Source organism: Schistocerca piceifrons, chromosome 8, assembly GCF_021461385.2.
Source record: "Schistocerca piceifrons isolate TAMUIC-IGC-003096 chromosome 8, iqSchPice1.1, whole genome shotgun sequence".
Classification (NCBI taxonomy): Eukaryota; Metazoa; Arthropoda; class Insecta; order Orthoptera; family Acrididae; genus Schistocerca; species Schistocerca piceifrons.
The window spans coordinates 201,448,877-201,475,668 of NC_060145.1; the positions used below are offsets into that span (position 1 = coordinate 201,448,877).

The 26,792-nt window shown below is 40.6% G+C and overlaps 1 protein-coding gene across 1 annotated transcript in view; it reads right to left on the reverse strand.

Annotated features, from left to right (window-relative positions):
* Positions 1–26,792, reverse strand: part of LOC124711692 — an 85,556-nt gene that overhangs the window by 35,068 nt on the left and 23,696 nt on the right. The window contains exon 3 of the mRNA XM_047241891.1: positions 296–425. Within this exon, the coding sequence (XP_047097847.1) occupies positions 296–425 (130 nt within the window). The remainder of the gene's footprint in view (positions 1–295; positions 426–26,792) is intronic.

Below are 26,792 nucleotides of genomic sequence, written 5' to 3' on the forward strand. Positions count from 1 at the left end.
AACTGTTGCAACATAACAGTAAAAATGCAATAAAGACTGACATTTAAACCAGAAAAATGTGACATGTTTCTTTTATATGTGTTAAATTGAAATCTACTCTGTTGCTATACACTAAGATTGCAAAGTAAGATGCACAGACATTATATACAGCCAAATCACAACAGCACTGAACAATGGATTCAGCTGTATTAAGAACAAACAGAAAGATGGCAATAATAAAAGAGTGAAATTACATAAAGCATAATTACACTCAGGTAGCATGGAGTTAACCCTCTAATATGTGATAACCCAATACCTTTGTAGTTTTTTATTTAATTTATTCAATGCTCTCTTCTCACTGTCAATCATCCTGGTAGTTTGTTTTAGTTGGATTTCCAATTTTTCAAGTACTGCTTTAAACATGAGTTCTCCAGATCTGAAAAAATCTGAGAAATGGGAAATATGCATTACATACCAGTGAGGTTCGTACCATGAGTAACACACAATGAACAGTGGCAGAATTCACATACAGAAGAGAAGGAATCGTAGGGACATTGCATTTGGATCAAGAATTTAAAATCCCTCACAACAGAACACAATATGAAATTTACCTCATATCTAATTATGTTTGAAGTATCTTCTGTAGATTAATAATCTGAAACCTCACACAGTTATTTCTGGAAAGAAAGTTTTTGGACTAGCAACTGATAAAATATGTGAGGTAATTTGTAGCGGTGAGTACACAGACTAATTTGCGGGCACTGTTACCACAAATTATACCATTCTCTTACGTAAGTGAATCCACAATGTGACACAGGCTTTAGCAACACAAGAAAATGGCACGACATTAATGAAGAGAGGAGAACAAAGACATTCAAAGTACAAACATATATATTTTTAAATTGTTCTTAGTATCAATTTTGTATATCCATATTGAGATCTTGCCAGAGAGCCCCTGCCCCTCCCCCCTTTAAGTGTTGACCACAGGGGATAGGACAGGTATGGGTCACTACTGCTGAACATAATATCGTAGGAAAAAGGGATTTTTTTTGGGGGGGGGGGGGGGGGGGGCAAGAGGTAGGTCTTAGCGAGAATAGAGTGGTCTGCCATTGGCAATATGTGGTGATTGTGACAGGGCATCGAAGTCGAATTCTTCTCAGAGGGAAGAACAGTCAGACCAAAGACCCATGTCAGTTGTAGTACATGCAGATGTAGAATCTTCTAGTGATGGCAAGTTGCTCTCCTCTTCCTGGTATTGCAGCTTCCAAGTTATCTTGAGGTGCTGGAAAGAGATTGTTGTTGGTTTACCATTAAATAGGGTAGAGAATGTTTGTCCCCCCCCCCCCCCCCATCTGAGCACCTTGTGGGGGCCTGAATATGATTGTTGAAACTCTGCTCAAATGGTGTCATCAAGGAGCACTACACTGGTACAGTCACTTAATGCTTTGTCCAAAACATTAAAAACTCTTTCTTGGAAAATTCATGTTGCCACATAAAACTTTCACAAAGCTCATACATACATGAAAGGCAACCGGTTCATCAACCGAAGATCATACTGTGCTTTAATTGATGTTTTCCAGCCCCCAAGATGCATAAGAATATAGTATTTACAGTAAAGCACGAGTGCCACGACTTTTTAAATAATCTTGATTTGATGATCAGGAACAAGAATAACATACTTTAAATAGGAGTAGCAAACCTCCACTTACAAGTGCAGTAAATTGTAAGATGACATCGACACCCATAGACATAGAACAACTAATGCCTAAGAACAAGGACAAAGAAATGAAAACATTTAGACAGAGTGGAAGAAAACAGGTTTGGTGAGCATGTGATAGATAGGTTTGAGGCAGGGGTAGGACACAAATCAACAAAACGAGGCAAGTCTACAGAAATACAGTGATGCCTTATTAGGAAGTTATCTCATACATTTAACAACAAAGCAGTTAATATTGTATTCAGGACTGACAACCAACTACAGCTGAGGTTGAAGCATCAGACTGGCACAAGTGGGAACTAGATAGGGAAAGCACTTCACAAAATAAATTGTCAGGACTGTGAGATGAAGTATGTGGGTCAAACAGAAAGAACTTAAACTAAGGTTTAAAGAGCATAATGTCTGGATTCATCAGCAGTGGTGAAGCACCCCAAGAATTGAACAGCATTCATTAGGAAGCATGACAGACAGCCTCAATGCAAAACACTTCGAAGAAAAAATGTGATTGCTGTCTAATTTTGAGAAAATACAGTGCTTGCACTTTATGAGAGGAGTGAATCAACATGTTAAATAAAGTGACTGAAGTGTGCAAGGTCCATTTCTGAGCCCATTTTAGTGACCACCTCATTGAGAAGCAGGCACCAACCTAATCTGCTTGGTCGACGTAAGTCTTTAAGGCACAATATTCATTTTTAAGACTGGTAGGGCTTCACATAAAAACATTAAAAGATTTTACTGAAAACAGTAGCATCAGTGACAGATGGGATACATACATTCCAGTACAATATGGGATTTAACTAGATGGAAACTACCCCCTCTGTTATGTTTTATACTCCCAATGAACAACAATTTTTTCCCTGATTTTTCGTTCTATGAGGGGCAGTAAATAAATAATGTAACACTTTTTTCTTGGCCAATTCTGATTGAAAAATGTGGAATTCCTTGTGGAACACTGTGGAATACTTCAGCTCCTACAGTTTCATGAAGTTCCAATAGACGGTGGCACTATACGTAGCCTTCAAAATGGATTCTGTGGTGAAGATGCGTTCCTAGCAGAGAGCTGTCACTGAGATCCTTTTGGCGTAAAACCAGAGCATCATAGATATTAACAGGTTCTTCCAGAACGTTTACAGAAACCCGGCAGTGAAAAAATAAAACATGGTGAGGCATCTGACATCAATGCAACAAGGTCATACAAACCTGTCAAATCTCCTATGTGCCAGCCAGCAGCACACAGCAGAAACTCCTGCAAGGACACACTCATTCAAGATGGTCCATGGATCACAATCAAACACCTCTGTTGGTGGTGCTGACACACTTGTCCACCAGTTGGGATATTCAAAGATGTGTGACCACTGGGTTCCTCACCGCCTAATGGAAGACCATAAGGAGCTTCCACCTTTTTGGCCCGACAAAGGATGCACTCCACAGGGGCAATACATGCATCGTAGGGAGCTTATTGATGCAGCTAGACATTGGCACTGTCATCAACAATTAGAGTGGTACCATGCAGGTATACACGCCCTCCCAGTAAGGTGGCATAAGGCCGTCATACTGAATGGAAATTATGTAGAAAAAAAGAAATTTGTAGCCAAAAGGATGGGGAATAACATGGTGAACTGGAATCCTAAATAAAACCAACCTGCTTTCAGAAAAAATTGTTGCATTATTTATTGAATACCCCTCATATTTGCAATACAGGTGTATATGTGGCAAGAAAAGTATAGGAATATGTCAAGATGTTATTGAAGTAAAGGTCCATTTAAATTTATTATCTGGTTGATTATAATGGACTTACTGATTTCAATAATGCAATTAAATTTTACTATGAACTTAAGTAAAAGTTATGGCTAACTAAAAAATCATGCTATAGTATGTAATTTCTATTTCTAGTTAACAGGAAAAATATGATGTGTTATCATTCATTTGAAAGTAGACATTTTACTCGTTCTGAGAACATACTTTACATTACCTGGAGCTTACTAACTTACCTGGAGCTTACTAACTTATTTCATAGCTGACTTGAAAGTTTGGACCCTCAATTTCTGTTGCATTTTTTTGCCTCAGTGCTTCCTAGATTCTGAACTAATGCTGTAGTTTTGTTACTATATTTTTTTCCAAATCTGATAATACCTGTTATTAACTGATTAGGCCTTTAGTTAAGATGTTGCATAATTTATCATAACATAAAATTATTTTCAAGATGGATGTCATCCTTGTAGTTAAGTTATTGCCAACACAGAAGCAAAACAGTGTTCCATATACTTTTATAATTTACTTACCTTCAACATTTTTCATAAATCAGAAAACAGTTAAGTAACATAGTCCACTGAAAACAGCAAAATCTAAACTAGCCAAATATCAAAACATTATGTATTTCCCAAAATCACATTACGGTCTTGCGCAAGTCTGTAACTGGTCCATCTCACTCTAAAATTGTCAGTCCCAGGCGCAGTATTGAATAACTAACATCTATGTATTTAAGAATTTTGGGTGAGCTAGTAATGATGCAACAAAATCTTAAACATAGCTGCAAATCAGCAACTGTATAAATCTGAAGAGGCTGAAAGAAAAATTCAGCCAACTAGTTGCAAAACAAAGGTTTATTAGCCCTTGATCTAGGTTTCCATATTTCTAAAAAATCTTTGTCAGAAGGAGTGGGCCTTGTTACATTACATAGTGGTAAATTACGTTAGCTGAAGCCGAGCAGCTCTTGTCATACGTAAAATTGATATAAAAACCAGAAACACCACGTGCCATGGCTTAAGACAGCAGCCAGATTACATTCAGCACATGTCAGAATAAATGCACAATTGTATTTCGCCCACTGCTAATGACTCTTGTCAAACTAATATTATAACAGGAGTCAAACAATACTTGCATAATTTAATTATACACCACGCCAGAGACAGAGGCTGTTGTCTCTGGCATGGTGTATACTTAAGTTATGCAAATACTTCATCCTTTTGATGCTTTTTATGATTTTATGTTGGCAAGAGCCTTGACCAGTGGCCAAACAGATTTCTGCATTTGTTCTGATATACGTTGAATGTAATCTGGCTGTTGTCTTAAGCCATGGCATGTGATCTCATTTGGTCTATGCACGCAGTGCAAACATTCCAATGATTTATTCATAGCATTTCGAATGATTTTCCTTCTGTGTACTCCTGTTTGAATTATATACTTGTTGCTTCAGCATCAGAACAACAACATATAACATATCTGCAACAGATGGATAATCATCATCTTGCAATTAATGTGGGAAAATGTGTTTTTGGAGGGGGAGAGAGAGAGAGAGAGAGAGAGAGAGAGAGAGAGAGAGAGAGAGAGAGAGAGAGATATCATTCTTTAGTTAAGGTGTGTCATTTCAAGAAATTTCACCATTGATAGAAAAAGTGAAAATAGTCAAGGACTTCCCACATACTAAAACAGCAGCAGAACTATGTCATTTTATGTATGACAAGAGCCACTCAGCTTCATCTAATGTAATTTACCACTAAGTGGTGTAACAAGGCCCACTCCTTCTGAAGAAGATATTTTTAGAAATATTGAAATCTAGGTCATGGGCTCATAAACCTTTGTTTTGCAATTGTTTGGCTTTTTTTTCCCTTCCCAACCTCTAATGACACAACATTTCATGTAAAACGTCTGCAGTTAGTATTCACATGTGCAACCAATGTCGGTTGATATGGGAAAGTTTGCCGTAGCTAGTCCACTAGAGACGGTGTTAATGAGTGCAAACTTACTTCCACTGTACAATCTTAATTAACTGTGGTGTTTTTTGCTCAGTCTAAAAAATAGTCTTTTGCTGTGGTGAAATTATTCTGCCACCAATGTAGTGACTAATACTGCAATTGTTATGTCAATTGTCCTTTTGCCATACTAAACATTTGCCCATTTTCTCAGCGAATGTAGGTCTACTGCTATAAAACTGGATAGAAAGAACTGTAACCAAGTGCAGAATGTAATGTTTAATCACCTGCCATCAGAATTTAATTATGAAACCTACACTGGCCATCAACTGCTATTATCTCAAAAGCAATATTGAAAGTGACTACAGTAACCTGGGATATTATGTACTATGTGGGCCACATTATTACTATCCTTCTGCCGCCTGCTGTTTTCAGCCCGTTACAGTGATCGAGAGAAGAGACGCCAGCTACAGGAGGAAAATTCAGGTGAAGGGAATTAGTTAAAAGTACTATCTTTGGCACATGAAGGCGATTACCTTTAGTGTATAAGTGAATTTTCTTAAGTGTTATGTGCCAACACGAGATGTTCAAGGAAGCATGTTGCATTTTTGACAAGCAATGTTTGATGCTGGATTTTTACTTTTGATGATGCCTAATGATAAAGTAACTTTAGACTATGTAATAAATAATACCAGAAGACAATATAGACAGATTCACTTGACTGTTAATATATGGAGTATAGTGGAGTGACGATTTGTTTCCTTGTTTTACAGCATTGTTAATGGGATAATGTAGTCCCAAAATGTGCTGTTGTACATACGTCACATTTTCAAAAAATGGGCGTATTCACAAGTACTGGCCTTTATTTCTGTGACCCCTGTACTGTTGACACTTCCTGTATGTCACTCTTTCACACTATGCTCAATGACATAACAGCTTCTCATTACATCCTTAAAGAAATAGTTTAAGAGCAATTGATTGACTGGAGGAATTGGGAGTAATCATCTGAGTAAATCTCAATTTGTTGACTGATGCACAAGATCAATGTAGCATAATGCTTTTCACTCAGCCATCAGAAAGACTTCTTTATGGCAGTGATGTCATCTGCATAATGATTAAACAGACTTTGAATCAGCGAGTATTGTGACAGCCAAGAGAGTGTGTTTTGAGAGCTGCAAGGCCATGCTGGCCCGACTGAGCTCTGTGGCAGTGACAATAGGTGGCAGCACGTTTGTGGTGTGATGACCTCAATGTGTTAGAAATCTTGAGTTCACGTGAGCTAGCTGGAGGCTCTGAACACACGGTGGGAAAACTAGGCAATTTGAATGAAACTACGAGGGTAGCTACCATGGCTGAACTGAGTGAATGAAGTAAATATTAAAAAATGTAAACTCTAAACAAAAACTAAATGAAACAGGCTGCATGAGTAAAGAAGTGCCCTCAAGTTATCTAATGTTAAATGTTTTAGACACAAAAGATTTTTAAAAGTTAATAAGCCAGTAACACCTTGATCAATTCATTCATAGTGTCAATGGACAGATTCAGTGAGTACTGCCAAATTGTTATGGTTTTGTGAATACTTAGTATTTTAAGTAACATTCAGTATATATATTCCGCATATGAAAAACTGATTTTTTCATAAATATAACATGAAATAGTGAAAGTAGTGGTATCAATAGTAAATATATGTAATTAGTAATGTACGACTGTAATTAATTTGCTTGTCTTATATGCATTAATGACGTAATACAAAATAGCATCCGTGTCCACTAATATACAGGGTGATTCAAAAAGAATACCACAACTTTAGGAATTTAAAACTCTGCAACGACAAAAGGCAGAGCTAAGCACTATCTGTCGGCGAATTAAGGGAGCTATAAAGTTTCATTTAGTTGTACATTTGTTCGCTTGAGGCGCTGTTGACTAGGCGTCAGCGTCAGTTGACGCTAAGACGGCGACCGCTCAACAGAAAGCTTTTTGTGTTATTGAGTACGGCAGAAGTGAATCGACGACAGTTGTTCAGCGTGCATTTCGAACGAATTATGGTGTTAAACCTCCTGATAGGTGGTGTATTAAACGTTGGTATAAACAGTTTACAGAGAATGGGTGTTTGTGCAAAGGGAAAAGTTCTGGACGGCCGAGAACGAGTGATGAAAATGTAGCACGCATCCAGCAAGCATTTGTTCGCAGCCCAGGAAAATCGACTCACAGAGCTAGCAGAGAGCTGCAAATTCCACAATCAACTGTATGGAGAGTCCTACGAAAAAGGTTAGTTATGAAACCTTATCGTCTGAAATTGGTTCAAGCACTGTCTGCAGCTGATAAGATTAAAAGAATCGATTTCTGTGATTTTATCCTTGCTCAAAAGGAAACAGATGAATCTTTCGTTTCAAAGATTGTGTTTAGTGATGAAGCAACTTTCCACACTAACGGGAAAGTCAACCGTCACAATGTCTGTATATGGGGCACTGAGAATCCGCGGGAAACAACTCAGTATGAACGTGACTCGCCTAAGGTGAACGTTTTCTGTGCCATTTCAGCCAATAAAGTTTTTGGTCCCTTTTTCTTCGAAGGTGCTACTGTAACTGGACTACAGTATCTGGAGATGTTAGAGAATTGGCTGTTCCCTCAGCTTGAACAAGAAGCACAACAATTCATATTTCAGCAGGATGGAGCGCCACCACATTGGCACTTATCTGTCCGTAACTACCTGAACGTCAACTACCCGAGGCGATGGATCGGCCGCCAGGCAGCCCGTGACAGAGCACTTCATTACTGGCCTCCAAGAAGCCCTGATCTTACCCCCTGCGATTTTTTCTTATGGGGGTATGTTAAGGATATGGTGTTTCGGCCACCTCTCCCAGCAACCATTGATGATTTGAAACGAGAAATAACAGCAGCTATCCAAACTGTTACGCAGGTATGCTACAGAGAGTGTGGAACGAGTTGGAGTATCGGGTTGATATTGCTCGTGTGTCTGGAGGGGGCCATATTGAACATCTCTGAACTTGTTTTTGAGTGAAAAAAAACCTTTTTAAATACTCTTTGTAATGATGTATAACAGACGGTTATATTATGTTTCTTTCATTAAATACACATTTTTAAAGTTGTGGTATTCTTTTTGAATCACCCTGTACTATTTGTGACCAAACCATTAAAGTCACAGAAAATTATGAGCAGCATCGGAAAGCTGATGAAATTTGTGTCTAGATCCATGCATAATATGTATATAAAAAATTAAACTTATAAATGCTTTTGGAAGCCTGAAGCATGCAATTTTTGGCTCACGTCAGAGCGAGGATGTAGGTTTTGAAATTTTTGCTAATTGACAGCGACATATGTTTTTGTCTGAAGTTTTATATCTTGTTTCAATTAAGGCCAAATGAAAAAATGCTGTCAGATCAGGTCTACCATAACGTTGATGCCACAGTGTGCCAAGACATGTAGTCATGGAAGACTTCTTGTTGGTAGGACAGAGGAACATATGGCCTGAGTCTAGGTGTAGCATTATCATGAGGTAGTTGTGATTCATCTGGCAACATTACTGTTACAAACATTAAGGAACAGAAGTCCGAATTTTTCACTTTGGTCAGTTCCTGGGTTTCTGCTTTGCATCTATGCCGTATCTTCATGCAAAATTCTGGCTGGTAACAATTTCCACCACTCTGAAACACATAGCAGCAGCAATGTTCTGTCCTCCAGAAGGTATTGAATATCTGTGGTGAACAGACTGAGAAATTCCAGATGGCACAGTTGATAGGGCATTACCTTTTATGGGTGCTGTTTAAAGGCAAATGTTAATGACTTGTGGTCTGAGAATATTTAAATTTTCTGCCTTCCAAAACATAATGGTAACGTTTGAATGCCGAATATGTTGCCAACAACTCACGGTCATAGGTACTACAGTTATGTTTTGTGTCAATGAGAGACCTGCAGGAAAACTGACATGGTTCAGGTGTTCTTTCTTGCGACTAGTGTAAAGAAGCACCTGTAGAATAATCCAAAGCATCAACCATCAATACTATGGGAAGATCTGTTGAGGGATGTGTAAGCCGCATTGCATTAGCTTGTTCTTTAAACTTCTTGAATTATTATCTGCTTCATCATTCCGTGCAACAGGGTGATTATCCTTCTTCTTGGTCTTTTTGCTCAAGTTAAATAAATGTGATTGGTTTCCTGCTATATATGAGACAGCATATGTCTAGAAATTCACCATTCCTAAAAAATGACATAGTTCTGCTGCTGTTTTAGTATGTGGAAAGTCCTTGACTATTTTCACTTTTTCTATCAATGGTGAAATTCCTTGAAGTGACACCCCGTAACTCCAGAATGATCGAACTCTCTCTCTCTCTCTCTCTCTCTCTCTCTCTCTCTCTCTCTCTCTCTCTCCCTTCAAAAACACATTTTCCCACATTAATGATTATCCACCTGTTGCAGATATGTTATATGTTGTTGTTCTGATGCTGAAGCAACAAGAAAATCATCCAAATAGGAGTACACAAAAGGAAAATCATTCGAAATGCTATGAATAAATCATTGGAATGTTTGCACTGCGTGCATCGACCAAATGGCATCTTCAAACATTTGAAAAATCCAAACACTGTGAAACAGCTGTTTTAGGCATATCTTGTGTCAGAACAGGAATGAATGGTAATCTCAGATAAAGTCAATATTAGAGAATATCTTTCTGTCGAAGAGTTGAAAGCTGAAATCTTTTAACTGCAGAACTGGATAGAGGTCTGGCACTGTGACAGCATTTAAAGCTCTATAGTCTTCACAGGGAAGCCAAGCTCAATCTTTCTTTGGAACAAAATGCAGAGAACTAGACCAACGCCTTTTAACAGGACAACGTATGCCAAAGTTGATCATCTCTTGAAATTAAAATTTTGTTTCCGCGAATTTTTCTGGTGACGAGCATCTGGCACATGCATGCATTGGAAGTCTCACTGTAACTGTGTGCTGCATATTAATTTCAGGAAAATCATAATTAGGTTTCCTGTAAGAATGTTATATCTTTTTAGCAAGTGTCTATATTTATGCTGTGGGCCAATAACAAAAACTAAATTGTCAATAGATACATCTACAGAGTCTATACTAGTGGTTGAAGTTTCTCGATCGAGTAACTTTGAGTTAACGTCAAACAACAGACCATAGTGTCTCAAGAAATTGGCACCAATAAGTGGGTGGCGAACACCTATAAAAACAAATGGCCTTGGACTACTTCATCGAAGGCCTCAAAGCCTATTTCTAAGTTCAGTGGTTGTTCATGATACACTTGTATTATGGAACCATTTGCAACGTAGAGTTGCTGTTTCTGAAAGTTTCTTTGGCCTGATACTGTTGCTGGCAGCACGGAAAGATCTACTTCAGAATAGACAAAAAAAATCAAAGATGTGTGCCATAATTTATTGTGAATAGGAAGCCAGCTGATTCAGCCTCCTCATCCTGTACTGTGCCAAGTGAATTGTGTAATGGTTTTCAGTTTGACCACTAGTGGCATCTTCAGAAATAAATGAGTAATGTGATGTTCTTTTCTTCACATCCTGTTTTAATTTATAATGATACCAGCACATAGAATTTTCTGTGCATGTCACAGTAATTTTGATCTGCTTCTTGACTGTGTCCCTCCCAGTTTTTACTTCCTGAATCTGGATCATTAATTAAGAAAGCTGTCTTTTCAGATGGGTAAGCCTGTCATAGTGAGATGCAGAGGAAACAGTTTCTATACTATACACAAATTGACAGGGTGTCGTAATCTCTATGATTCTGCCGCCTATAAAAGCCACTGAAACTTCCTGGCAGATTAAAACTGTGTGCCCGACCGAGACTCGAACTCGGGACCTTTGCCTTTCGCGGGCAAGTGCTCTACCAAGCCACTGCTTCAAGATTTACATCTTGAGTAGCTGCTAGTGTACAATGTGCATTGGTTGGTAGTAGTTGCTGAAATACAGTTCTTAAAAAATCACTGGTTAGCAATTCTTTAACATCGCATGACTGATTCTTCAAATTCTGTGGTGAGACATGTCTTTAATGTGGTGAGGCATGTCTGTATACAGGGAAGCTGATAATGGCTTGGGCAGGTAATCTGAAATTAGCTCAGCAACTTAGTTATCCAGCAATTCCAAAACATAATGATACTTTGTCATCTCATTGCTAATATTTGCAGTAATAAATTGGGATTCCACTTGCAAAAGACCATATGTTTACATTGCTACACATGCTATATCATTATCAATGTTGTCTGATGCTGCATTTGCCATAAAAAATAAGATAGCAAAATTAAATTGCTGCAGTAAAATTCTTGTGTACTCACTATCATGTCGGGCTCACCAGTGTGGGTTCTACACCAATTGATTGATTTATTGATTGAGAGACTATGGGGTCAAATGGCGAGGTCATCAGTCCCGCCATTCCGAAGTGGATTACATAAGAAAGAGGGCCTGCTAAAAGTGGACGGATTCAATCAGAGGAGTCAAATTGTAAAAGAATGAACATTAAACATACACAGTAAAAACATAAAAGAAGAGATCAAATATAAAAACTGGGGGGAAAAAAAGGGGGTGGTCATGGGGTCACAGACCGTAAAGACTGCAAAAGGAGACCCAACCACAACCAACCCGCCCTTGCTCCAAGACTAAAGGAGAACCTTATACCTGGAAATAAACACCATTTTCACGGAGGAAACCATCTGTGGATCATCTGCTAATATTAAATTTAAGGAAGCAGGAAGACTATACTTAGCACAAAGCGGCGAAAGAAGGGGACATGCCACCAAAACGTGAGATATCGCCAGTCTGGCGCCACAGCTACATTGTAGGGGTGGGTCGTTGCATAGGAGGAAACAGTGGGTGAGCCGGGTATGGCCAATGCATTAACAGCATAAAACAGTGGACTCCCGAGAGGGGCAGAAAGAAGTGACCCAAACTGCAGTAGACTTCTGACTGTGTGGAGTTTATTATTATGAGCCATAGCACTCCAGATGGCATTCCACTGTTGGGCAAAGAGAGATTTGACATAGATCTGCATATCCGCAGCTGGAATCGTGAAAGGAAATGGGGGTAAGTATCTGCTTCTCTAGCCAAACAATCAGCCAATTCACTCGCAGGGATTCCCACATGACTTGGGACCCAGAGAAAGATGACTGAACAGGCAGCACACTCAAGGGTAGAGAGGTGGTCATGGACGGCAGAGACCAAGGGGTGACGAGAGTAGCATCAATCGATAGCCTGCAGGCTACTCATGGAGTCGGAACAAATTAAAACACTATGGAGGGAGGCCTGAGAAACAAAAAGGAGGCCCCTGTGAAAGGCTAGAAGCTCTGCTGTAAATGCACTACAGGATCCTGGCAACAAATGGTGCTCATAGGCGGTAGAGACTTGAAAGCATATCCCACATCTACATCTACGTGATTACTCTGCTATTCACAATAAAATGCCTGGCAGAGGGTTCAATGAACCACCTTCGAGCTGTCTCTCTACCGTTCCACTCTCGAACGGCACACGGGAAAAACGAGCACTTAAATGTTTCCGTGCGAGCCCTGATTTCTCTTATTTTATGGTGATAATTATTTCTCCCTATGTAGGTGGGTGGCAACAGAATGTTTTCGCAATCAGTAGTCTTAGAACCATCAGTGTAAAAGATGGTGGCACCCTGGAACACAAACTAATTAAGAAAACTGTTGCCTTCAACAGTTTTTAGAGACCTTCATAAGTGGTCAGTGAAAGCAGTAACACACCAGCATCTGAAGAAACTGCAACAACACATTCCAGAAGTGAAATGGTGTGTACAGGCCCAAGAACTATGTTTAGTGCTTCACTGTGATTTGGCTGAGAATTGTTCTGTAATTCTCCCACAAGAAATACAAGGTATTATTTGAGTAATGACCAGGTTTCAACTTTTACAGGAGTGACATTTTCAAAACAAAACCACAAGTGTTGCAGTTATAAGTGATGACACAGAACATTACTCAGCACATGCTTTGCTAGCAAAGTGGAAAATTCTTCAACAGCAAACAGGGACAGAGAAGATCATCATTTCTAATGGCGCTTCTAGTCATTTTAAAAATTGTTGCCAGCTGTTTGAAGTCGCTTGTGCCAACTAACTGGGTATACAGTGCTACTGGTCTCAGGAAGGGACCTTGTGATGGTGTGGGTGGCCTGCTGAAGCACCATGCTACAAAACAATCTTTCCAGACCAAATACAGATGTCATTCAGAATGCTGAGGATTTTACGAGAGTTGTGAACTCTTACACATCCACAGCCCTCATTCTTTTGTCCAAAGAGGAAATCGAAGAATTCCGTGAGCAGAAAAAAGAAGAATGGTCGAAACAAACTACTCCTGTGAAAGGATGCCGGAAGACACATTTTTGGATTCAAAGTGATGGGCAAACTCATATTGCACGCACTTTAAAGAGCAAGAAAGAAGAAATTTCGTTCGTTCGGCCAACACCTCAGAAACAGCACGATAATATTAAGATTCACAACCTGAGATGAGGGATGTATGTGGCATGTGTGTATGACTGACTGGTGGATTTCAGAGATTATAGACACCAGTTATGAGTTAAACGAAATTGTAGTGAACTTTATGCTACCACATGGACCAGCTGCTGGATATAGGTTTCCAGCTGCAGGACAGAAACAACACCATCAGTGCTCACTTCCTGTTCACAATGTTCCAGTTCCTGCTGGTTCAACAGGACGGCATCACTCTATATCAAAGGAAGATACTGAAGCAGTGGAACACGTTTTTTGTTCATTGATTGTCTAATTTCAGTACAAAACAGAGTGCACAGAAATCGTATAAATGGAAACCTTTAAGTCTTTGGACCTTTCACAAACATTTTGGAATCATTTAAAATGCTTGAAAAAGATCTCTTAGTCATCTTTCAAAACTAAAATTATGTTAAATAAGACTAGGTTTTGATTTTTATGAGCCTGGTATGTGATAATGTGGTAATAAAACAGGTTTTATGTATGACAAAAAATTGTCATTTATAAAACCTGATCAACCTAAAAGTGGAAGCTCTCCTTTTCAGGGAATGTAGAACAATACGGTACTAATCAACAGAAAAAAAAAAAAAAAAATCAAAATTATATGGATTGGCATTTTTAAAAAATCCATAAATTATAAAAAGTTCACAACACTATATTAAAAACTTTGACAGGCAAGTCCAAATGAAGGATTTCTCTGTAATCATAAAGCAATTATCTTTCAAATAAAAACAAACCAACAAAATATCTAGATCTGTTACAGAGATACAGCATTAAAAAATTTTTCCAAAATTTGCATCTTCAAAATGGTATGCGTAGTGTCCTCTCCGGAGTGCTGTTTCTCGGAGCAGAAATATTTTTGGAGGAAACAAAAAAATGTGTGTTCCTTACTTAGTCCTTCATTTTAACATATGCTGAAGTCAATAACATCTGAGACTATGAAGTAAGATTTTTTCCTAGCCTGCCTGAATTGATATGGACTATGGCATCTACATGTTCTTTGTTGTCAGCTCATGAGTGAGCAGCTCTCTTTGTGGGGAAAGTTGCCTTTCTCGGAAGAACCCTGCAACTGCCCTACATGCACATCAAAAATAACCTTATTCCATTTCTTGCCTAGTAGTGTAGTGCAGCGTATGGTGACTTACACTGATTCTACTCATGTGAGTTTAGTTAACAGTGCAATCAGTTTAGTTTGTATATATATTTAGTTACTGGGAAGTGATAGACAAGCCTATTAGATCAAAAGAAAATGTGCATGATATGAAGAAAAGGTATTTCCAAGGTAATCAGAGTTCAGTCATCTGTAACGTACGTGCAGCTTGTACTAGAGAATTAACACAGAAAGAAGTATTGGCTAAAATCTTTAGTTCCAATCCAAGGGCTGCAATTTATACAAAATGCAGTTGTGCCACAATAGGGTGCATCAGAAAAGAAGGCAAAAATAAATCATATGGCTTACTGGAATCACCATGAAAGAACACTAAGAATTTTGGGTGAAAACCAATTGTTATGGGCAGGTTTACAAAATCGAAATTTCAACACCACCAGAGGACTTTTACAGGAAGGGGGGCGGGGGGGGGGGGGGGGGTGAAGCTTCACCAACACTGCACTAACTACTTACTGCAATAAAACAAAAAACCCAGTTTCAAGCCACTGCATGAAATAGGATTTATCTGGAATAGATCTGTAGCAAAAGGAGTCTGGTTGAGATTATTGATGTAATTGATTGGAGATGCAAATACTTTATGTAAGTAAGGAAATTAAGAGAGCAAGGTAGGACGTTCTTTCACACTGAGGAAACTTGTAGAAAATGTTGGCAGGTCCTGGCGATATGTATGTGCAATCTGTCTTGCTTACTTTCCTATCTTCCACTTCTAGGCTCTCAGGTTTTCAAATCTCTGCCAGTATAGTCTTTCCTTCTCATCCCACCCAGTAGGAACTTTTATAAACTCCCCATTTTGTAAATCTCACTAGTCCTTTTCCTTCACCCCTCTTCCTTCCCCATCAACTTTGCTGTCAGGAGGAGACAGTGGCCCTGAGAGCTTGCACATTTTTTTAACCTTTATGTGTGGTTACTAGTGCTGTCACTTGGTGAGTAGACTTCATCTATCCAATTACATTATACTTCAAAAAAATGATTATTTTCATTGATATAACATGTCCTATGCTACACATATAATAAGAAGTTCCAGAAAATGGTTGTAAGTGTCACTTGATGTGACTTCAGCCAATCGAGAAATGCAGATGGCAGCATGCAAAGGTGAAGAGTATGATCATACTTTCCCCATACGAAGATTCACTGGGAAAGAGCGCCTGACAAATGGGAGGCAGAGGCAGTAGGCGTACAGGATAGGAATGTGGCACTGGTGAAGTGGTCACATGCAGGGGGATTTGTGTTCAATGCACAATGGCACAAAGGAGAGGATTCTAAGTAGGAGATAGAACAGAGGAAGAGGGAGACTGCGAGAGGTGGGTCTGAGTACAGAGTGAAAAGTTAGGATCATATGACAGGGGTAGAGATGAGTGTCTGCCTTTGACAGAAGTGGAGTAGGATGTGATGTGTGGGTGCACTGGACAAGTCTATCACTGGGTCATCCATAGAATGTGTGTCACTGTATGGCCACTTTGGGCAAAGTGAGGAGGCTTGTGGATACTGACAGTCCACATTTCAAAGAGCGATGATAAACAGTCAGAGCCCAGATAAGTTATTTCACTTTGGGATGAAACGAGATGATAAGGTAGGAAAAAGGGGGAATGTTGACGTCTAGGTAGTTGTGCTAACAGTGACACATAGTGATTCAGGTGGTAATGGGATGGGGATGGTTGAGAGACAGTGAAAGAAATGGTCTGTGTCTTTGAAATGTCTGAGTCCATCCTTACACCCCACATTTCCTCCTCCTTCCCACATGGGTGACACACCTGTGGAAGACTCAGGTCCAAGTCATGTCCAATACAACCATCCAAAACATCCTACGCTAGTCCCATCACAGGCACAGCCTTTCTTATTAGTGGCAGGCCACCTCTGAAAGCAGTCTTATCATATAATAGTTGCTGTTACTACTCCACAGCATTGTATGTGAACATGATCACCAACTGCTCACTCAAGTGAACAATCAGTACCAAACTTTGAGTAAAAGCAGAGTGACCATCCACTGCCGGAACATGCTGCTGGGTATAATCTTCTGAATTTTAATGGCTGTTTAACAACTAACGTCACCCACTGCCACCCTCCCCCCATACACTATTATATTTGAATTAAATAAACTGATATTATATCCTTTGATCTCGTAATCATCCTGGTCTCTTTTTGCTAGTTCCTACCCATCACCACTCTGGCCCCAAGAAACCTAACTTCACTCATCCTGGACACATCCTCTACTCTCAGTAGTCTCCCTCCTGCTAGGTTTCATTTCATTCTCCCAATTCACTCTGCCACATCCTTGTGCGATGCATACAACTCCCACTACTTCTAGCCACTGCAATCTTCCCTCTAGACCCCACCTCCTTCCTTCCTCCACACCCTCCACACAATACAGACCCTCACCAGGAGATATGCAGTGCCGGCACAAGGTCATCAGGAGTTACAATGTTACCGTGCTGTTGTATGTGTATTCAATTCATCTACTCCTACACCTACATCATACTCCGCAAGTCATCTCATGGTGTGTGGTGGAGGGTACTTTTGGTACCACTATCTGATCCCTCCAACCCTGTTCCACTCACGAATAGTGTGTGGGAAGAATGAGTGTCGGTAAGCCTCTGTATTGGCTCTAATCTCTCGAATTTTCTCCTCGTGGTCAATATGCAAGATGTATGTGGGGGGAAGTAATATGTTGTCTGACTCCTCCTCAAAAGTGCTGTCCCGATATTTCGTAAGTAAATCTCTCCGTGATGCACAATGTCTCTCTTGTAACGGCTGCCAGTGGAGTTTGTTCAGCTTCTCTGTATCGCTCTCTCACCAGTTAAACAATCCCATGATGAAACACGCTAATCTTCATTGGATCTTTTCTGTCTCCTCTATCAGTCCAACTTGATAGGAATCCCAGATAGATTGACAATACTCAAGAATCGGACGAACAAGCGCTTTATTTCTTTCGTGGATAGGTTACATTTCCTTAGGATTCTTCCGATGAATCTGAGTTTCGTTTCTGCTTTTCCCACTATCTGTTTTGTATGGTCATTCCACTTAAGGTCACTCTGGATAGTTACGCCTACATATTTTACGGCAGACACTGTCTCCTGCTGTTTGTCATCAATAGTGTAGCTGTACAGTAGTGGATTTCTTTTCCTATGTATGCGCCATATGTTGCATTAATTTACGCTCAGGGTCAACTGCCGGAGTCTGCACCATTCATCAATTCTCTGCAGGTCATTCTGCAAATTCTTACTATCTTCTGGTGTTGCTACTTTGGTATAAACAACTGCATCATCAGTGACTAGTGTTAAAGAGCATCCAACACTTTCTACTAGATCATTTAAATATATTGTGAACAGCAACGGTCCTACCACACTTCCCTGTGGTACTCCGGATACTATCTTTGCATCTGCTGATTTAGTTCCGTAAAGAGTTCTATTTGCAAGAAAGTCTTGAATCCAATGGCAGGTCTGCTCCAATACACCGTAAGCATGTATTTTTTTCATTAAACGGCAATGCAGGATGGTGTCAACTGCCTTACTGAAATCAAGGAACACGCCATCAACCTGAGTGCCATTGTCCACTACGCAGTGGATCTCACGGAGGAACAGAGCGAGCCGAGTTTTGCAGGATCTCTGTTTGTGGAATCCATGTTGATTTTTATAGAGGAGTTGTTCATTTTCCAAGAACGTCATAATTATTGAACACAAAACATGTTCCATAATTCTACAACAGATTGACATCAACAATATAGGTCTATAATTGTGTGGATCTGTCTTAGGGCCTTTCTAAAAACAGGAATGACCTGCACTTTTTTCCAGTTGTCAGGTACTTTTCATTGCTCAAGCGATCTACGATAAATTACTGCTAGATGGGGAGCAAGTTCTTTTGCACAATCTTTATATACTATTATAGGTATCTCATCTGGTCCTGAAGCCTTCTCACTACTAGCAGTTATAGCTGCTTTTCAATTCCATGATCAGTAATCTCAATATCTGCCATTTTGACATTCACAAGGTGACAGCCAATTCAGTGTTTCGGCCTTCTCTCTGTTATCTTCCATTTCGGTGCTTGTGTGGTCGCTGAGAGAATGAATAGATGACTGACACACTTACTGATATTACATAAGGCCAAAATCTGTTAGGGTTTTTACTCATGTCGGTTAGCAATGTCTTACTTTCCAAATCATTGAACGCTTCTCTCATTGCTCTCCTTACGCTCATTTTCGCTTCGTTCAGCCGCTCTTTGTCAGCTAGGTTTTTACTTCTCTTGAATCTGAGATGAAGTGCTCTTTGTTTACATAGAGCTTTACTAACACGGCTATTAAACCACGGTGGATCTTTCCCATCCCTTAAAACCTTACTCAAAACATACTTGTCTAGGGCATGTTGAATGATGTCTTTGACTTTTTTCCATTTGTTCTCCACATATTCGTCGTCACCAAATATTTAATGCTGATTGCTGAAATAGTCTGAAATTTGTATCCTGTCACCCTTTCTGAGGAAATACCTTTCTAACATTCCTTGTAGGACCCACCATCATAGGTGCTGTCACAGTATCTGCTCAAAGTAATTTTCGGACAAGACATCCAGAACAATGCCACACAATTCCCTGTCTCTGGCACCAGTTTTGATGGCATAACACTCCGAATCCATACCTGGTAAGTTGAAGTCACCTCCTATCACAATGGCGTGATCAGGAAAATTACTAACGATATTCTGCAAGCTCTGTCTGAAGCACTCTACAACTACAGATCCTGATTCAAGTGGTCTATAAATGCATCTGATCACCATTTTTAACCGTTCTATGGTACTCAATTTCACGTAGATTAATTCACATTCAGAATTCATGATAACCTTGATAGATTTTATAGAATTTTTTACTGCAATAAACATGCCGCCACCACTGGCGACTAACCTATCCTTACGATAAACATTCCAGTCTGAACTTTGGATTTCATTGTCACTGACGTCTGGCTTCAACCAGCTTTCTGTTCCGAATACTATCTGTGCATTATAACCTTCAATACGCGATATTAATTCTGGGAGCTTTCCTTGGATGCTCCTGCAGTTTACTAAAATCACATTAATCTTTCCTATTTTTAATCTGGGAGGATCAAGATACCCTGAGGTCGCTGTGGCTGATGTAACAGGCAAATCGTGTTTGCTCCCACGAGAGGGGTCCTCTAACCTAAAGAAGCCCCATGTGCACACCACACATACTCCCTTACCCTAGCAGCCGCTTCCTGCATGTAGTGTACACCTGTCCTATTAAGGGGAACCCTACAATTCTGCACCCGATAGTGGAGGTTGAGAAATTCTCATCCAATGCAGTCGCAGAGCAGTCTGAGCCTCTGGTTTAGACCCTCCACTCTGCTCCAAACTCAAAGGACTGCAATCAACCCTTGGTACGATGCTACAAACAGACAGCTTAGCTTGCACCCCATGTGCGTTGCTAGTTGCCTTCACCAAACCAGCCAGCTGCTGACAGGAGCTGAAGATGGCCTCAGAACCCAAGCGGCAGGCGTCATTCGTGCCGACCTGCTACTACATGCAGCCAGTTGCACCCAGTGCGCTCGGTAGCCACCGACAGGGCCTCCTGCACATCACAGACGAGACCTCCCAGCAAACATACAAAATGCACACTGGAACTGTTTCTTGCCTTGCCTGCTATCTCCCTCAGCGGCTCCATCACCCGCCTAACACTGGAGCTCCCAATGACTAGCATACCACCTCTGTATTTGTCCAGACTGGGCAGTTAAATCGACCGCTGGCCCAACAGGAGAGGCATCCCGCGCTGGCTCAGAGTTATCATCTACACTGGAAAGCACCTCGTACCTGTCGCTAATACGTAGGGAGCCAGCTGCATGGCCTGCTCCCTCTTTCGCCTTCTGCCCACTGACACATGAACTCACCACTGCCTGCCACCCACTCTGGAGTGAGGATGAACCGGTAAAATGTTGAGTATCAGAAGCCGCAGTGATGTCCAGGCCACCAGGGGATTCCAGTGACACCAAAGGTGTCGCAGGTCTCGTCACTGGGGCCCCGGCGTCACCGCAACTAGAGCATTAGCTAGAAGCTTGTCGATGGTAGCCAACGCAGTTTCCAGCTGTTTACGGACTGCAGCCAACTCTCCTTGTGTCTGCTCCCAACAAGCACAGTCCCTAGCCATATCGTACTGTGTATAGGATAGATACGAGGTCTCGAATGGCGTTACTGAGTTTCAAAATATGCCAAAGGAGAATAAAGTAACACTAAAAGTTAGTGTGCAGATTTCTCACTTAACTCTGAGACCACAAGCTATTAAACAGAAATAAGTTTCTCTGCAAGGAAAATTTACACTAGGAAGCCGCCCTATACAATGATATTCACAAGACTTATTCAAAAACAAAAACTATGATTAATTTTCTAACCACTAGTCTATACATTAAAATACACACATACAGTTCACTTCTTTGCAGAAGCACATGAACAAAAAACAAAGACTAAATTAATTTACAGTGTACGGGGTGTATACAGGGACAAGGAAAAAAAAATTCCCGGATTATTCCCGGATTTCTCCTGGATATCCCGTTTAAGAAATATGCTTTTTCCCAGTTGAAAATACCCATTTTTCTGTGCTAAGTGACAGTAGGTTTTCCATAGATTTTCCCTCGGAACTGTAAAACTTATCAATCCTTTGAATGCTTAACGTTTTATACAATCGCGTAGAACTTCCCGGGGGAAAAAAAAGAAAAGACAGGCCAGAGAAGTTTTGGAGAGACTTTTAATAAAAAAAGGAGAGAAGTTTTGGAAAGACCTTTGATTTGCAGCAGCATATACGCTGCATATTTTCGCATTACGAAAGTATAAATTCGAATTGCACCAAACACAGCGCGTTAGTTTCCGGAGCGTTGAAACCGAGGTTGCGATGTCCTTTTGTAAGCGAGTCGTATCTCAAGCCACGAGATCTCGCTAGCCGATGACAGCAGCTATTCAGAGCATAGGACACCTGTTATAGTCAGCCAATAGCAAGATCACTGGTTACATAGCGCGAACACGCAAGAGGAAAAGTTAACAGTTTACATTAATGTACACAGTACCGTATATCTACAAGAAAAGCTAAGTTTTCACATAAAATTTTGGTCTCTAAGATTAACATGCTACAACAGAAGCTAAGCTTTCACATGTAATATTGATTTTTTTCTTTTTTTTTTTTTTTGCGCGTGTTATACTTTAAGATACATCACACAAATGTGCCAGTAAATTTAAAATTCTGACATAAATGTCTCGGCTCGAAATTCTTGTAAGTGGCTGGTCCTCAAACCATTCAGTTTCGAACGCTCTGTGATTTAGATATCCATCCCACTTTCTCACACGTAACAAAATTCATGTTGCGTAAAAAGAAATTTTCTTTGAAAGTAACACTTTTCTAACCACAGTTCGCAATACTATCTGGATACTGTTAGAAATAGGTTCGATTTACCAGTTGCCAGAGAGCACCAGGAAACAGGCATTATTGTGCGTGTGCAACTGTAGTGGTGTAGGAAGCCCGCATTTTCGTGTGTATAAAGCACTAACAGAGCTTACATTACACCATAAAACAAACAGGGCATCAGAGGATACTCCAAAGAGCATCGGAATTTCGTAAACCACACTAAAATGCATAATTCATCTTGAAGTGCAAATTGGCTTTTTCCAGATTCACAATGAAGTAGGTCCCATCTGATATTAAGCTTTCATAAACACGGGTCACGTGGAGGTTAACCCCCTCCCCACTACAACTCAGACAACTCTGTGCAAGCGCGAATCTGGCAGCTAGGGCGCAGGAGAAAAATTTTTCTCGTTTGCATCTGGCTGCTTGCTGCTACTACCGATACTGTGGTGTCACCGCCAGACACCACACTTGCTAGGTGGTAGCTCAAATCGGCCGCCGTCCATTTAGTACATGTCGGACCCGCGTGTCGCCACTATGTGATCGCAGACCGAGCGCCACCACAAGGCAGGTCTCGAGATATGGACGAGCACTCGCCCCAGTTGTACGGACGACATTGCTAGCAACAATACGGACGAAGCCTTCCTCTCATTTGCCGAGAGACAGTTAGAGTAGCCTTCTGCTAAGTCCATGGCTACGACCTAGCAAGGCGCCAATTGTAACAGTGCATGTATCTTACGAGTCTCAATTGTATAGTCAAGAGAGATGTATCACAAGGAGTGATTAAAAGTTAAGTATATTCCAAAGCTACGTATTTTCTTTATAGCAGTCATAACGTATCCTGTTCCAGACTTGACGCCAGTCGGCGTGTGTGTACGCGTGCCTTCGGCTCCCTTCTCAGTGTGGCGTAGCTAGCTTGTTACGCCACAACAGATACAGCTAACAGCCAAACTTCAAGTAGCGGGAGGAGGTACTGCTTATACCCAAGTCAAATGCGCATGCACAACAGACCGCTGGCAATTGGTCAAACGAACCTAACGTCAACAGTTGCGACGTCATGCTCATAGCAAGCAATTTATTGTTACGAAGAATTACAGTCTGCGCCCTATGGCCTTTGAGATATTTTTGCTATTTGCAGACGCATGTGCGTGCACGGTGTTTTGTTGATGTAAATTGCACATTTCCTTTGCCACTAAAGTTTTACTTTTTTCCCTCTCGTTTATATTTTATTGCTGCAGTATCATTCTCCAGTAGCAGGATACAATAACATTCTTTGCTAGAGAATCAATTCTACAGTCAAAATTGCAAAAATTTAACTGAAAGCTAAAACAATGAAAAATCCCCAGAATTCCGAAAAATTCCCGGGTTTTTCCCAGTTTTCTCCCGGATGAAAAAATTCCTGGGTTTTTTCCGGATTTCCCGGTTGTCCCAGGTCGTATACACCCTGAGTGTAACACCCAAGTGCTGCCGCTGCTGCTCTGCTGCGTGTCCTCTTGGTTCGGCGGGTGCCGAGTTCTGAAGAAGAATTTGTTCAAAAGCTAGCAATGTTCTCATTCCTGTTTATGTTCCTGTCAATGACTCAACAGCTAAACTATATGGTGAGTTGTTACCTTTCTGCTTTAATTATTTACAACACACAATTTTTTAATAGATGGAAATATGTCCAAATAATGAAACAACTGAGGAAAGCAATATTATTTGTATAGTTGCACTATGGCCATGAAACTACCACTGTCGACGACAAAATGTACCATTTCTTTGAGAGTACATAACTGCTACAGTCTAGCTTTAAAAAGTAAGATTACCTAGTTGATGTATAAGGTGTACAAATTTGCTTCCACCATTTGCCGATAGGTGGCGACGACGGTAAGCAGCGGTTGAAAGAAACAGATCGCAGACGCCAGGCAGTTAGCTTGGACCTCGGTCAACATAACTTCATTCAAACATTAGTCGATTTGTGTCTGCATCATAAAGTTGTTCTTGATTGAAAATGTCAGATTATGGGCCTAATTCTCGTCATTTGTGGGAAGTGTTACTGTTTTGTTTCAATATGAAGAAAACAGAGGCCGAGTCAAATCGAATGCTGTCAAGTATGTATGGTAAGGATGCTATTAGTGAAAGAATGTGTCATGAGTGGTTTCAACGCTTCAAGAATGGTGATTTTAACGTCTTAGACCGGCATAGTAGTAGAAGAGAGAATTTTTTCGAAGACGCAGAATTGGAGACATTGCTGAGTGAAGACTCGCGTCAAACTCAAGAAGAATTGGCACAATTAGTGGGAGTGACACAGCAAGTCATTTCAAAATGTCTCAAGGCTATGGGCATGAGTCAGAAAGAAGAAACTTGGGTCCCGTGTGAGCTGAAACCAAGAGACATTGAACAGCATTTGTGTGTTTGTGAACAGTTGCTTCAGTGGCAAAAATGGAAGGGATTTCTGCATCGCATTGTGAATGGGGACGAAAAATGGGTTCATTACGATAACCCTAAATGCAAAAAATTGTAGGGATATCCTGGCCATGCTTCCAAGTCGACGGCCAAACCGAATATTCACGGCTCCGAGATCATGTTCTGCATTTGGTGGGATCAGTTTGGCGGCGTGTACTATGAGGTGTTAATACCAAGTGAAGCAATCACAAGTGCTAGTTATCGAATGCAATTAATGCATATGAGCAGAGCATTAAAAGACAAACAGCCGCTATACAGTGAGAGGCACAATAAAATGATTTTGCAGCATGACAACACTCGACCTCACGTTGCAAAGGAGGTCAAAATATACTTGGAAACATTAAAATGGGAAGTCCTACCCTACCTGCCGTATTATCCAGACATTGCTCCCTCTTATTATCACCTGTTTTGATCAATGGCGCATGGCCTGGCTGACCAACACTTCCGATCTCATGAAGAAGTCACAAATTGGATAGATTCAAAAGATGAACAATTTTTTTGACGCGGGATTCGTACACTGCCCGAAAGATGAGAGAAAGTAGTGGCCAGCGATGAAAAATACTTTGAATGATACATGTGTAATCAATTAGTTTCATTAAAGCCTCAAATGTTGGGGAAAAAACAGCAGAAGCAAAGTTTTACGCCTTGTAAAATATGGTATTTCTCTTAAGACTACTAAATTAAACATAATTGTCTTTATAGCTACCCCATTCTTATAAATAAATATTTTTCTTTATAGGGATTATGAATAGGTGGGATGACTAGTTTAATTATCCTGCAATTGTGCCTACAGCACAAGGTCAAATTTCCTGGGGGGAAAAAATGCTGAGTGATTGAGGATTGTTGGCACTCACCATATAGCAGAGATTCTGAGTTGCAGATAGGCACAACAAAAAGACTGTCAGAAACTGAACTTTCGGCTAACTAGGCCTTCGTTAGAAATTAGAAATAGTGTGTGTGTGTGTGTGTGTGTGTGTGTGTGTGTGTGTGTGTGTGTGTGTGTGTGACCAGTTATGCAGTTGGACAGACCAAAAATTTGTCCATATGAAAAAAATCAATTTAAAGTGATGATGATGATGATGATGATGATGATGATGATGATGATGGGGATGATGATGATGATGATGATGATTTGGGGTTGAGGGGATGCTCGACATCATGGTCATCAGCGCCCTGACGAAAAGTAAACATGCAAATCTCATGGGTGGGGACAAAGGCTGTCCCCACATTCGGAGCAGTTTATAATGTGTTAAAGTCTGCCACCCTTCCCTACCAGTTTAGGGATGAGGCCTGACAGTTCACAAAATTTCACCACTCTTGTAACACTCGTATTGGTACCTTCAAGGATGGTGGGCACATCTCCAGCGAGACCGAGGTCTGCCCTAATATCATTATACAGGACACATGTAGCCACAATATGCTGAACTGAAAGAGGCATGCCACGAACTTCACAGAAAGGTGGATCCTTCCACTGGAAGAGGAAGACGTGTGAAAGGGCTATGCCCGATGCGCAGTCTGGTAAGCAAAACCTTCTTCCAGCGGTGAGGCTGACGTGAAGTCCGCCAAGCCTTTGTGGTCGATTTGAGCGACCACAGTTTTTTGTCTGTCACGTGCAACCATTCAGTCTCCCACTGACGCATAATGCATCTGTCAGAAAATGAGATAATGGCGTGCAATTGGATGGGACATTGATGGACAGCACCATTCCGACATGCTTCCTTGGCAGCTTTGTCAGCCACATCGTTACCCTGTATCCAAATGTGGCCAGGTACCAAGAAAAAGATCACCTCCTTGCCATGGTGTTGGAGCTGCTGTAAGGAGTTGTGGATGAGCTGAATCAGCGGGTCTAACGGATACATTTGGTGAAGTACCTGCAGCACACTAAGAGAGCAGGAACAGACAAGAAAACTCATATGGTGAT